The sequence below is a fragment of the Malania oleifera genome, chromosome 11 (assembly GCF_029873635.1).
Source record: "Malania oleifera isolate guangnan ecotype guangnan chromosome 11, ASM2987363v1, whole genome shotgun sequence".
In the NCBI taxonomy this organism is placed as follows: domain Eukaryota; kingdom Viridiplantae; phylum Streptophyta; class Magnoliopsida; order Santalales; family Ximeniaceae; genus Malania; species Malania oleifera.
Window position 1 is genome coordinate 67,238,055 of NC_080427.1, and position 13,687 is coordinate 67,251,741.

The 13,687-nt window shown below is 37.9% G+C and overlaps 1 protein-coding gene across 4 annotated transcripts; it reads left to right on the forward strand.

Annotated features, from left to right (window-relative positions):
• The first annotated feature begins 1,076 nt into the window (after positions 1 to 1,076).
• LOC131167954 (ABC transporter F family member 4) lies at positions 1,077 to 10,668 on the forward strand. 4 transcript variants are annotated; one of them, XR_009140189.1, is made up of 4 exons: positions 1,081 to 1,442; positions 7,854 to 10,084; positions 10,182 to 10,249; positions 10,363 to 10,668. XR_009140189.1 is itself a non-coding variant. In XM_058127042.1 (3 exons), exon 2 carries the CDS (start codon positions 7,862 to 7,864, stop codon positions 10,064 to 10,066), a length of 2,205 nt encoding a protein of 734 aa, XP_057983025.1. In that variant the 5' UTR covers positions 1,077 to 1,442; positions 7,854 to 7,861; the 3' UTR covers positions 10,067 to 10,084; positions 10,182 to 10,668. The 4 variants fall into 4 exon arrangements, 2 of the variants coding, with proteins under 2 accessions (XP_057983025.1, XP_057983024.1); XM_058127042.1 differs by having other exon boundaries at positions 1,077 to 1,442; positions 10,182 to 10,668; XR_009140188.1 differs by having other exon boundaries at positions 7,854 to 10,249.
• Positions 10,669 to 13,687: the final 3,019 nt, after the last annotated feature.

The following is a 13,687-nucleotide window of genomic DNA, read 5'->3' on the forward strand; positions in this document are numbered from 1 at the left end:
TAAAATCAAAGTTTTTATGCTCCCACAAGCAACTAGAGGAACCCATTTTCAGAGAGAAAACACACACATCTTTCACTGAAAGGTAACATTTATCTTATAGAACAAGAATGACGGTAAAACTCATGAAAGAGGAGGCGCTGTTGGTCCATAATGTGATCCTAGGAAGCTCAAGATTGCTAGTGATGGCTTGGGTGAAATGCAAAATGGTGACATACATAGGCACCGAAAGAGTTTAATAATGGAGTGAACACCAATGAAGGTCCCAAATGTGAGGTGAGAGTCTAGTAGGAAATTTTGAATAGCCAAAAAATTCGACAAATAAGAGTGAATATGGAAAAGAGAAATTTGAATAGTTAAAAATTCAAAAGATAGTAGTGAAGATGGAAAGAGGTGTACATTTAATTTTGAGTTGTGGGACTTATTTGGAACTTCAAATTTTTATGAAGACATATTAAGGGTGTAATTGGCATTATAATTTTTGTCACTTGGGGATTATAAAGTTTTCCCCTTTATGCTTTTAGAAGTAGTTTAATAATAAAATAAAAAATTTTCAACAGGCGCACAGATTCGGAAACTAAGAGAAACCGTAAGAAAGAAGAAGAAGAAGAAGCATCAAGGAACCTAATCAAGTAGGAATTGCGAAAATGGGAAGAAGATGGAAAGGGTGGGTGGCTATTCAATTTTCACTTCTAGATATATAAGTGGAATTTAAGTTTTTATCAATATATATTGAAGGATAAATATGAAATTCCAATTTTTGCCGGGACTACCAAATTTTCTCTTTTGCACATGATACTATCAATATTTACGTAATGGAGCTACCGTCAAAAAAAAAAAAAAAAAAAAAAAAAGGGGAAGGTATTTGCAGGTCATTAGCCACTAGCGGGTTTATATCCACCGGCCCGTTTAAAAAAAAGCCCAAAGCATAATTCATTAACCACTAGCGGTGCGGAGGTCCATTAGCCCAGGCGGTAGTCGCGGAGCCAGCCCACTTCCAGGGCCCATTCCCAGTTACCCGCTGCCAATCAGTCGAGGCTCAAGCCCAAACTAAAAATAGAATTACTCTTTGAGAAAATAAATAAATAAATAAAAGTCGCTCAAATCAGAGTGGGAAGATGAAGAAGTAAGAACCGAAAGAAACCCTAGAGACAGCTTCAATTCGCGCACGCCGCACGGCTTGAGGGAGGGGTGAGGCTTCGCCAGACTCCACGCTCCAGATCGCCCTAGCCTTCGCCTTCACGGTTTTCAGGGCTGAAGCTTCACCAGTAATCACCGAAGAGAGAGCTTCACTTTGGGTGTTTGCTGTTCGCAACCTTGTGTCGTCGTCGATCTTCGTCTACGGCACAGCAGGCCTACATCTACCCCTACACAACGGAGGCGGCAGACCGCCAGTCGCCTGATCGCAGCTCCGCAGCCAACGCACCACTTATTCCGGTGAAGAGGTGTGTCTAGTCGGCCTTTAAAATTTGATTTCAGTTCATATACTTCGAATTTGTGAATTTAGTTTGAAAATTAATGATTGTTTGTCTTTGTGATTTGATTTTTAATAATAATAATAGAACTAATTACAACACTGATCTTTGAAGAATTAAAATGCTGATTTTTACCAATCCAAACACTTGTTTTGGAACATCGATAAAGTGATTTTTGAATAGTAACAATGCTACTTTTCAACCCCAATTCTGGGAAAAAAGAATTAAACATTGAACTTTACGTTCTAATAATACTAATTAACATGCTGATTTTTGAAAAATAGTTAAAACAAACTAAAGGCACTAATTAAAACACTAATTTTTAAAGTATTAAAGACTCTAATTGACTAATTTTTAAGCATTAAATCATAATCAGGGCATTAATTTTTAAGCTTTAAATCATAATCAGGGCCTTAATATTTAAGCATTAGAATACTGATTTTCAAACACCTAGACACCTTAAAACACTGTTGTTTGTCCTAATTAAGAACCCAAAAGTACTGATTTAAACACTGACTTTTTGAAGCATTAAAACACTGATTTTCAGGATTGAACATTGGCCCCCTTTTTAGCACTACAAAGCACAGGCTTTAGCACATGAATACAATAATGCTAGAAGCATTCATTATTGGAGTACCAAAATTAGTATTCCCTAAAAAATGAGTTTTTTTTTTTTTAAATTAGATGAATCAGTGAATCTGTCAGCCAAATTATGAATTTAGATTGATCAATGAATCTTTGTGTGTGTCCATTCTTGATGTTCTGTTAAATTTATGTGCTGTGTTCAGTCTATGACTTTTATTGAAAATTCTGAATTTCCCTTGATCTACTTGTTTCTATGATGTTTGCTGTTGGCTGCTGTTGGGGCTTATACAATTATACTGCCATGCATTTTTTTTTGGTTGATTTTTTCTTTGAGGATAACATTAAGAACGAGGCTTGTAGTCTTATACAGTAGTTGAGGCTTATACCATTAACGCTATTATTACTGAATATTTATTCCTCCTATTTGATTTATATTGGATGCATTTAGGGGTAACAAAACGGGTCAAAACCTGACCCGTGACCCGCACATTTAAACTAGATTAGGGTTAACGCAAGTCAACTCATTTATAAACGGGTTAACCTGGTTCAGGTTGGGTTACCCGCTTGGTGACCCATTTATTTGCCTATATATAGACATTTAAAAGGTAACCCTAATTTCTACCCACACCCATTGCCCTACACGCCGCACGGCCCGCACCTGCATGCCCACGCCAATACCATCTTCGGACTTTCCTCTTCCTCTTCCTAAATCCCTAATTTCTATCCACTGCCTAGGTAGCCCAGCACGCCACACCCACACGCCGTCGCCGCACGCCATCTTCCTCTTCCAGTTCCAACAATCCAACTTCCATGTCGTGATTCTGCAATCTGAAGCTCATGACGCTCGCTCATTTGCCCTGTTCCGGATGATATTTTTGATTTTTCTCATGGGAAAGGGAAATGAAATCTCTGACTGACAAAGGAGATGCAGAGGCGTGGCACGGCAACATCTCCGGCTCTTGTTTGAGAACCTTCTTCACCTAATGGTTGTCCACTGTCTATCCCTCTTCTTATATTTGTGCCGTCGACAATGGAGGAGCAGCCCTCTTCACCAAATGTGCTGTCCACTGTTCGGAGCTTTTTGGCTTTGGCTTTCCTCTGATCTGCCGCTCTGCGGGTCGCTCCAACTGTCGGCCAGGTTGGATCTTGGAAGATCTCAGATTCTCAGGCCACCCATTCTACATTTTATGTTTTTTTTTTTTAATTTTTAGTCAGATATTAATAAATAAAATGCAGTGTTTTTTTTTTTTTTTTAAAAAAATTGTCATTTTATGTTTAAAATTTTTTAAAATAAATAAATTATATTTTTGAACGGGTGACCCGTTTAGTAAACAGGTGGGTTTTAGGTTTACCTATTAGTCACCTGTAAATAAACGAGTCAATCCGAATCCAAACTTGAACCTGTTTAACCCTTACTCGTTTATGACCTGCACGAACCCGGCCCATTAACCCGTTTTGCCACCCCTAGATGCAATAACATGCTTTTGAGTGCATGCATGCCCTTTTTTATAATTTATTATATCTCTTTATATTTTTATTTATTCTATTTTTTTATTTTTTTATTTCGTGAACCAAACATAACTTAATATTTATGTGAGATAATTTAAAAAATTAACATATATGCATGTTTCTTTCTTACATATTTTCATTTTAGAATCATAAATATTACCTCCATATAACTTCTCACAATGAGAATGCAGTTAATTTATTTTTTTAAAAATATATTTTGATTATTATTTCTTCATAATTTTTAATTTTCAATATTATAAAAATATAGGAAAAATTTCACAGCTCAAATTTGAATATTAATTAAAATTAAATTAGTTGTACATAAACAGATAATCTGAGTGGTATCTGTTCCAAACCCATCTAATCTATTTTATGTTTTTGTGAGTTTGTAACATCAAAATTCTACTATTGCCAACTCTTATCCTTGAGATGATTGAACTGATTGTTGGTGCATCAGTTCTAATGCAGGTTTGTTGTTAATCTTTATTTGTTTTGGTGCCTCTTGGTACATGCTTTGTTGTTTATCTGAGCAAGATGTGTTGTCGTCAATGTATTCACTTTTCAAGTGTTTTTTTTTAATTGGTTTTAAATCAACAATTTGATAAGCTTAGAGTATCTAAGTGTTGGGAAGGAAAATTTTGTGCATAGTTTATGTATACTTTTTCCCAGGTAATATGAAACTATTTTGCCTATTTTCTACCTTTAATAAGTATTGAAGAAGATGTAATATATAGAGCTAAAGCAAGTTGGGTAAATGGAGAATTGCTTTGAGTATGCTTTGTGATTGTAAAATACCCGTAAAATTAAAGGAAAGCTTTATAGGACGTCTGTAAGATCAACTATGCTATGTGAAACAGAATGTTGGGCGATTAAGAAACAACATATTCAAAAAGTAAAAGTTGCTGAGATGAGAATGCTAAGATGGATGAGTGATATAACGTTAAAAGATAAATTAAGAAATGAATATATTCATGGTAAGTTAGGTGTAAATCCAATAGGAGATAAGGGAGGGACAACGTAGGCCACATAGTATGCCAGTGAGGAAGAGTGAATTAATTATTATGAGGGGCAGTCATAGTAGTTAAAAGCGCGCCTAGGCGTGAGGCGTAGTGAGGTGACCAAGCTAGTGCCTCATTCTTCTTCAGGCGAGGCGACTCTCAAGAGGTGCAGGTAGGCGCACTTAGGTGTAGGGGTGAGCAAATGGTTGGTTCGGCCAAATTCGGTTAATTAAATGAATTAACCGAAAATTTCGGTTAAAGAATACTGTTAACCGAACCGACCGAATTGTTGGACCTCACCTCACTGAACCCAACCGAATTTCTTTTTCGGGTAATTCGGTTAATCAAATTTAACCGAGAAATGAGGGAAGAGGGGAAGCTAGGGAGGTGTATCCCGAACGAGGGGGGGAAGCTGGGAAGGTGTATACAAATTCTAGACTGATGCAGAGGAGAGTTGGTTAGGGAGACAATTGGGCTCAGCGAGCTTGACGCCGGTGAGGAGGAGTCGGGGGTGGTTCTTGGTGAATTGGTCTGTGCGCGAGAGAAGAAAAATAAGAATGAGAGGGAGCTTGTGTGCTGGTGCCTGGTGAGTCACCAGTGGTGACGATAGTCGGCGACGGTGATGGCGATGGGTGCAGGCGATGACATCGCGTGAAGATGGTGGTGCGGAGTAGTGAGCTCGGGTGAGCGAGAGAGAGGCAGTGACTTAGTGAGGGCCTTTCGACTTTTGAGAGTAGTGACTGTGTTGGTGACGATGGCCGGCGAAGGTGACGACGATGGACACAAATGATGGTATTGCGTGAAGATGGTGTCTAGTGCCTGGTGGTGCGGACTCCGGAGGACCGAGCTCGGGTGAGCGAGAGAGAGGCAGTGCCGCAGTGAGGGTCTTCTGAGTTCTGACTTCTGAGAGTAGCGAGAGAGTGAGACTGAGAGTCTGAGAGGAATAAGTGAATAATTAGATTTTATTTTACTAATTTATATTTAAATTTTAATTAATTAAATCGGTTAATCGGTTGACCGAATTAATATTCTCTATTCACCGAACTGAAACCCGATTCACCGAAATATTCGAAAGCATAACCAAACCGACCGAACTGAATTTTTTAACCGAACCGAACCAACCAATTTCGGTCGGTTAATTCGGTTAATTCGGTTTTCACCGAATTATGCTCACCCCTACTCAGGTGCACTGATTTTTCAGGCGCGGTGAGTTTTTGAAGTTGTTAAGAAATAAAATGTAGCCAGAACCAGCCCTAGCCCTCTTCCAGAAATCCAGCCTTTGACAGTTCGACTCACACCAGCCCTAGCACTTCGTCTTCGATCCTTCAAAGCAGCACGAAACCAGCAGTAGCCGTTCGTCTTTGACCAATCGACCCTTCAAAGCAATACGAAACCAGCAGGAGCCCTTTGTCTTCGACCCTTTGAAGTTCGAACCAGCACGAGGCTTTCGTCTTTGACCCTTCGAACCAGCAGGAGCTCTTTATCTTTGAGCCTTTGAACCAGCAGGAGCCCTTCTTCTTCAAGATTCAGGCCTTCATGAGTCACCAGGCTGCTTCAATCGATTTTCAAACTAGTAAGTCGTCATATTCATAAGTTGTCATATTCTTCTTATATTTCAGTTCTGCTCCTTCTTCTTTTTCAGTTTTTACTCTTCTTCAATTCTTCCTCGTCTTCAGCTATTCTTCAATTCTTCTTCTTCTTCTTCTGCTTCTTCTTCTTCTTCTTCTTCTTCTTCTTCTTCTTCTGCTTCTTCCTCTTCAGTTCTTCTTCTGTTTCTTCTTCTTTTTCAGTTCTTCTTCTACATCTTCTTCTTCTTCTTCTTCTTCTTCTTTAGTTCTTGTTCTGCTTCTGCTTCTTTTTCAGTTCTTCTTCTGCTCCTTCTTCTTCTTCTTCTTCTTCTTCCTCCTCCTCCTTGTAATGCAACTTTATACTTTATAATTAATATGACAGTTTTTACTGAATTTAGCTGCTGTTTTGTAATTTGTTTGGAAGTGCAGTGTACAAACTATACATTTTTCTGAAATATGTTAATATATAACATTTTTTTTACTGAATTGAGCTGCTATTTTATTGTACTTTTTCTTTTGATATTGAAGATGCTTTTGGGCCTTCGGCCTAGCAATTTCATTTCATTTCTACTTTGAAGCTTGAACTCTTGCATGCCTAATTACTTTTGTTGAACCATGTTTGTTGCACTTGGAACTTGGTACTTGGTACTTGGGTGTCATAATTACTATTGAATATTTTGGCATTTTAAATTGTAATATAACTATTGATTTGTTTTTATATCAATTACCCACCAAATAGGCATTGTACACAATTTTAAAAATTGTGCGCCTACCTGCTCCAAGTATCCTCTGCGCCTCGGTGCGCCTTGCGCCTTTGACTACTATGGGGGGAGTAGAAGGGTAGGAGTAGATCTAAAATAACTTGGAATGAGATAGTTAGGATTTAATTGCCCTGAATTTGTTGAAAGAAATTGTCCATGATTGCATAAATTGGAGGAAAAGGATTTATGTAGCTGACCCCTCCTAGTGGGACTTAATGCTTGGTTTGTTGTTGTTGTTGTTGTACCTTTCATCAGCATATCATATATATTTTGGATAAAAAAAAACCATGACCAAATGGTTATGCCTCAACACCTTGAGGTTCACATCATGCTTTGCAGGGGTTAAACTGTTTTGTCTCACTCTTTTGCCTTTGGAGACACTGGTAGCACATGGTTGATTTCTTTCACTTCTGTCCCATTTTGTTATAATACTGTAACCTGGACTCGAAGAAGTGAATTTTAACTTCGATTTTTTTTTATATCTTTAATATTTTTCAGCATGAAATTCTTGTAACATTTTGTTCAAAAAGCTGAAGAGGATTGATATAACTGAAAAAGTTACTGCTGTTCCATTGAATTTAGGAGTTTATTATTATTTTGAATTTCTCTTATTTGTGCTATAATTTTAGTGCATGTAAAGGAAAGGGAAAGGAATATTTTAAGCAAACAAAAGCAAACGAAGAGCAGCCTTCTAAGGACCATTATTGCTAAAAAATTAACTAGTGGGCTTATGTTTATGCTTAACTGCCCTAAATAGAGGCTAGGCTCTTAATTGTTCAAAATTCAGTGAATTGGAGTTGTTTGGTTAACTTCTGAAATGGTGAAAGAGTTAACCAGGTCTTTATGGGCTTTTATTATTATTATTATTATTATTATTATTTGTTTGCTTTTGGTGGTCATAATTAGATTATAACTGTTTAAGTGATGAAATTAACTTTAATTCTATGCCTTTCTGATCAGTTGCTGCAATGGGAAAGAAGAAAACGGAGGCTGGTACAACAACGAAGGTTAGGCCAAGCAGTAAAGATGCTTCCAAGGATGGGAAAAAGGAAAAACTCTCCGTCTCTGCCATGCTTGCTAGCATGGACCAGAAACCTGATAAAGTTAAGAAAGGATCTTCCTCTGCAAGCACTACCTCTACTAAGCCAAAGGCAAAGTCAACTCCAAAACTTTCATCATACACTGATGGCATTGATCTTCCCCCTTCTGATGATGATGAAGAAGATTATGTTTCCTCTGAAGAAGGGCAGCAACAAAGTGATGTCCATAAACGATCCAATCAGCAGCACAGGGCTGATGTAAAGCCCCTTGAAATCTCCTTGACAGACAAAGAGACGAAGAAACGAGAAAAGAAGGACCTGCTTGCTGCCCATGCTGCTGAGATGGCAAAGCAGGAGGCACTTAAGGATGACCATGATGCTTTTACTGTTGTTATTGGTAGCCGAGCTTCAGTTCTTGATGGGGAGGATGATGCTGATGCTAATATCAAAGATATAACAATAGATAATTTCTCTGTGTCAGCTCGCGGAAAAGAACTCCTAAAGAATGCATCAGTTAAGATTTCTCATGGAAAGAGGTATGGTTTGGTTGGACCTAATGGTATGGGCAAGTCTACACTATTGAAGCTTCTTGCTTGGAGGAAGATTCCAGTGCCAAGGAATATTGATGTCCTTTTAGTTGAGCAAGAAGTTGTTGGTGATGATAGAACTGCCCTTGAAGCAGTTGTTTCGGCAAATGAAGAACTTGTAAAGCTCCGACGAGAGGTTGCCTCTTTGCAGAATTCTTCTCTTACCGAGGATGAGGGCAAAGATGAGGATGAGGGGGATGATGCTGGTGAGAAGCTGGCTGAACTGTATGAGAAACTGCAGATTATGGGATCGGATGCAGCTGAGGCTCAGGCATCCAAGATTCTTAATGGGTTGGGTTTCACTAAGGATATGCAGGGCCGTGCTACTCGCTCATTTAGTGGTGGCTGGAGGATGAGAATTTCACTGGCTAGGGCACTTTTTGTGCAGCCAACACTTCTATTGCTGGATGAACCCACCAACCATCTTGACCTTAGAGCTGTTCTCTGGTTGGAAGAGTACTTGTGCCGTTGGAAGAAAACTCTTGTTGTCGTTTCACATGATCGTGACTTTCTTAACGCAGTCTCCAATGAGATAATTCATCTCCATGACCTGAAACTCCACATCTACCGAGGGAATTTTGATGATTTTGAAAGCGGGTATGAGCAACGTCGCAAAGAAATGAACAAGAAGTTTGAGATTTACGAAAAACAGTTGAAAGCTGCCAAGAGAACTGGTAATAGAGCTCAGCAGGAGAAGGTCAAGGATCGGGCAAAGTTTGTTGCAGCCAAGGAAGCATCAAAGAACAAAGCTAAAGGCAAGGTCGATGAAGATGAGGCCCCACCAGAGGCCCCAAAGAAGTGGAGAGATTACAGTGTGGAATTTCACTTCCCTGAACCTACTGAGCTGACACCGCCACTCTTGCAGCTTATTGAAGTCAGCTTTAGTTATCCAAACCGGGAGGATTTTAGATTGTCAAATGTTGATGTGGGAATTGATATGGGGACCCGTGTTGCTATTGTTGGCCCCAATGGAGCTGGGAAATCTACCCTGCTTAATCTTCTTGCTGGTGATTTGGTTCCAACAGAGGGTGAAGTACGAAGAAGTCAGAAGTTAAGGATTGGAAGGTACTCGCAGCATTTTGTAGACCTGTTGACAATGGAGGAAACACCTGTTCAATATCTTCTTCGTCTTCATCCAGACCAAGAGGGACTCAGTAAGCAGGAGGCTGTCCGTGCAAAGCTTGGGAAATTCGGACTTCCCAGCCACAACCACCTCACTCCTATAGCAAAGTTATCAGGAGGACAAAAGGCCCGAGTTGTCTTCACTTCAATCTCCATGTCAAAGCCCCACATTTTGCTATTGGATGAGCCCACAAATCATTTGGACATGCAAAGCATTGATGCACTGGCTGATGCGCTCGATGAATTCACTGGGGGAGTTGTGCTGGTCAGTCATGATTCCAGGCTAATATCACGTGTTTGTGAGGATGAAGAGAGGAGTGAAATCTGGGTGGTGGAAAATGGAACGGTAGTTTCTTTCCCAGGGACATTTGAAGAGTACAAGGAGGAGCTGCAGAGGGAAATTAAAGCAGAAGTTGATGATTGAGTACCACTCATGATATAGGTATTTGTTCCGAGCTCTTCCTATATTAGCTGTTGTTATATCCGGCTTGGTAGAAAATAGCATGCTTCTTATGTTTCTTTCCTGGGGACATTTGAAGAGTACAAGGAGGAGCTGCAGAGGGAAATTAAAGCAGAAGTTGATGATTGAGTACCACTCATGATATAGGTATTTGTTGCTCCCATAAAAGACACTGAGCTCTTCCTACATTAGCTGTTGTTATATCCGGCTTGGTAGAAAATAGCATGCTTCTTATGTTTCTTTTCTGGGGACATTTGAAGAGTACAAGGAGGAGCTGCAGAGGGAAATTAAAGCAGAAGTTGATGATTGAGTACCACTCATGATATAGGTATTTGAAGGCTCCAATAAAGACACTGAGCTCTTCCTATATTAGCTGTTGTTATATCCGGCTTGGTAGAAAATAGCATGCTTCTTATGTTCTGAGTGTAATTATCTGTGTTGCGGAGATCTTTTCTTTGCTTTGAGTTCCTTTTTTGTCTCTTGTGTTGTTTTTTAATATTTGGATCATATGACTGAAATTATTCATCATAAAAAAATAGAATAAAGATTAGTTTTGTACATTGCAATATTGATGGTACAGTGCTGCATTTGATGTTTAAATCTGTGCGTGTGTCCTGTTTGTGGAAGCATGGAGTTTTGCATATTTGAAGGGTGCTTGTAATGACGTGAAATTCTTAGCAGCTACTATTAATGACACTAGTAAAATTCCTTTATGGCCTGTTTGGGAACATAAATTTGATGATGTGTATTTGAATTTGGAATGTCCAAATTCAAATACACTATTTGGGATACCACTTAAGGTTGTGTATTTGCATCAGGCAAAAATACACGGTGAGTTTCATTCCCCCAACTCTCTGTTTCAAATCCGTTCTCTCAAGTATTTCAGACCCAAATTTCTTTTGGGGACGATCTGAGCTGCTTCTCAAATCCCTGTCTCCCAACCTCCCTTCGCAGCCCCAAGCCAGACGATCTGAGCTCCTTATGGTACCTCTGCTCCCTCTCTCTCTCTTTGAGACTACCGCTTTTCATGTTGGTGCTCGGTGATGATTTTATTTCTGCAATTGCAATGAAATTGAGTTCAGTAAATGATTACATTGCACCCCGACTCAAATGTATTGTGCCGTACCATGAGGAGGAGGGGGAGGGGGGGAGCCCCACACACCCCCGATGCAACTCCACTTAACTAGTTTAAATAGATAAGAAGGCCTCACTTATGGAGGGCTCATACACCCCCGTTGCAACTCCACTTAACTAGTTTAAATAGATAAGAAGGCCTCACTTATGGAGGACTCATGAGCCCTGCGGGTCCCTAAGTTTTTTCATTTGTAACGGCCTTTAAGCGCATACTCTCTGAATATGAACATCAATTCAACAAATTGAAAATCACATGGAAAAAAAAACTAGCCCTTGATTTTAATTGTATGATTCATAAATTATTCTAGTGTTATAAGTGTATAATCCTTAATTTAAAATTTCCAGTGCAGTATTAAGCAGAGAAAAGTACGGGTGTCTATCACGTACAATCCACTATACCAATTAGGTCAGCGGTGGAGCTGATTGTGAATTTAAAGGTTCTTCAATTTTTTTCTCTACACAATCCAAAAAATGGTGAATGGAATATTGAGTCGAGCCGTACTTTGTTCACTATGCTTCATCCGATGCCTCTTCATGCCCATGTTTCTTTCTCCACTATCGTAGCGATGAATAGAGACTCGCTGGTGGGCGGTCAGCGCAGTGCAGAGCCCCAAATTTTATTCATAATGCCATATAGGATGTGGGTTATAAGCTCTGTTGGTAAGGCATTTCTGTTACTTCTGTTCCCACTTCTTACTACTGCAAATGAGAGGAGTCATACTTTGAATTTCTTTTCATTGTTTGATATCCCCCAAGATATACATGAACTTCTCCTTGCCATGCTTTTTGTAACTATTTAAAACTTAAAAATGAATAATAAGCCACTAGTGAATGGTGCTAAAAATTTTAAGGACAATAGAGACAAACCTCTCCACCTTTAAAGAAGAGATGTATATTTTCTTGAATTTTCAGAAGTTTCATAGACACAAGAAGTTACAAACCTTTCTTAAAATTTCAAAATTTTGACATACCTCCTCTAAAATTTCAGTTGTATTAGGGAATATATGAAGGGTATAAATGTTTCAAAGATCAAATGTCTGATTTGTGAAATTAATTGTGAGACTTTTGAAACTTGAAAAGAAATCAGTGTTTTTTTTTATAATAAAAATTTAATTTGAATTTGGATAAAAATGTAACGCAAAATTACATTGAAATTTGTCAAAATCCATCCAAATCAAAGTCTGAAATATGAAATTCATACCTTTAAACGTAACGTAAGGATCTAATTCCTACAAATGACGATAAACAAATATGTAGCGTTAACTTGGTTCCAATGTGATTTGTCGGATGTTTGTTTCGTTGTATTTTTTAATATTTTCAAAAATAAAAATTCATCACAGATTTTGTTTATGCACTAAAATATGGCATGATGAAAATTTTCACATTTTATTATTTATGAAACATTCTAATAATATAAATTAAAAAAATAATAAGAACAATGGTTTTTGTATTAAAATAGAGATGTATAAATTTTATCTGTTCATATTTTTTTTTTGTTTTTAAAATTTTCGCAAAAGTGTTATTTATTTTGATATAAAAGTGGTTTGCTTTGATTTAGGTATTCTAAAATTTGTTTAATTTGGTTAGTGAGAATATGTTCTTCACTCCGCCAAATCTTTGATAAATTCTAAAATCTTGTCATTTTTTGGAATCCTCTTCAAATGGATTTCTTCATTCTCTAATTCTATTTGCAGTTACGTTTAATGATAATTTTTTTTATATTACTAATTAATGTGAGTACATTATATGTGAAAATTATATACACACTCTGATATTCAACTACACAATAAAATAGATTATTGATCAATAAAAATAAGATATTTTGTAAATGTATTCTTTTCATTATACATGGTGTTAGTTTTACCGTAATCTCAAGAGGGGAGGGGGTGAATTGGTATTTTCAAAAATTTATATCCTAGGTCAATCTCCTAACAACAGTATTATACGACTTTATGGTCAATCTATTGCAAATAAATTATCAACCAAGCATATACTAGAAAGCGGTAAATAAGAAATAACACCTATAAATGTTATCGAGGTTCGGCAAACTGTCTATGTTCTCACCTTGGCTAACAAGTATAATGATTACCACTATAGGCTCACTTAACGGGTGGAGCGGCACCTAAACAATTAGGTCAATTAGTACAGGGGTGACCTTAACCTTTACAGACAATCCTTATCGAGCTAAATTACTGTCCCCTCAGACCACGTCTGGAATACAACAGTATTTCTCAATAAAGAAACCGGTATAGTGATTATGTTTCTCAGTAAAGTAGATATGTACCCAATGTAATCAATACATCACCAAATGATATAATGAAGTAAGCTCAATGTGGTTTAAATGTCTACTCTCAAATATTTATGCAAATGTTGCAATCACTGTGTGAGAGTGAAAATGATGTGATCTTTGTGTCAAAATAATGATTTCAATCACAATGCTCAAACAAAGAT

What these genes read in the sequence shown, in the direction of transcription:
- LOC131167954 (XM_058127041.1), top strand. Translation starts at nt 7,862, where the DNA reads ATGGGAAAGAAGAAAACGGAGGCTGGTACAACAACGAAGGTTAGGCCA.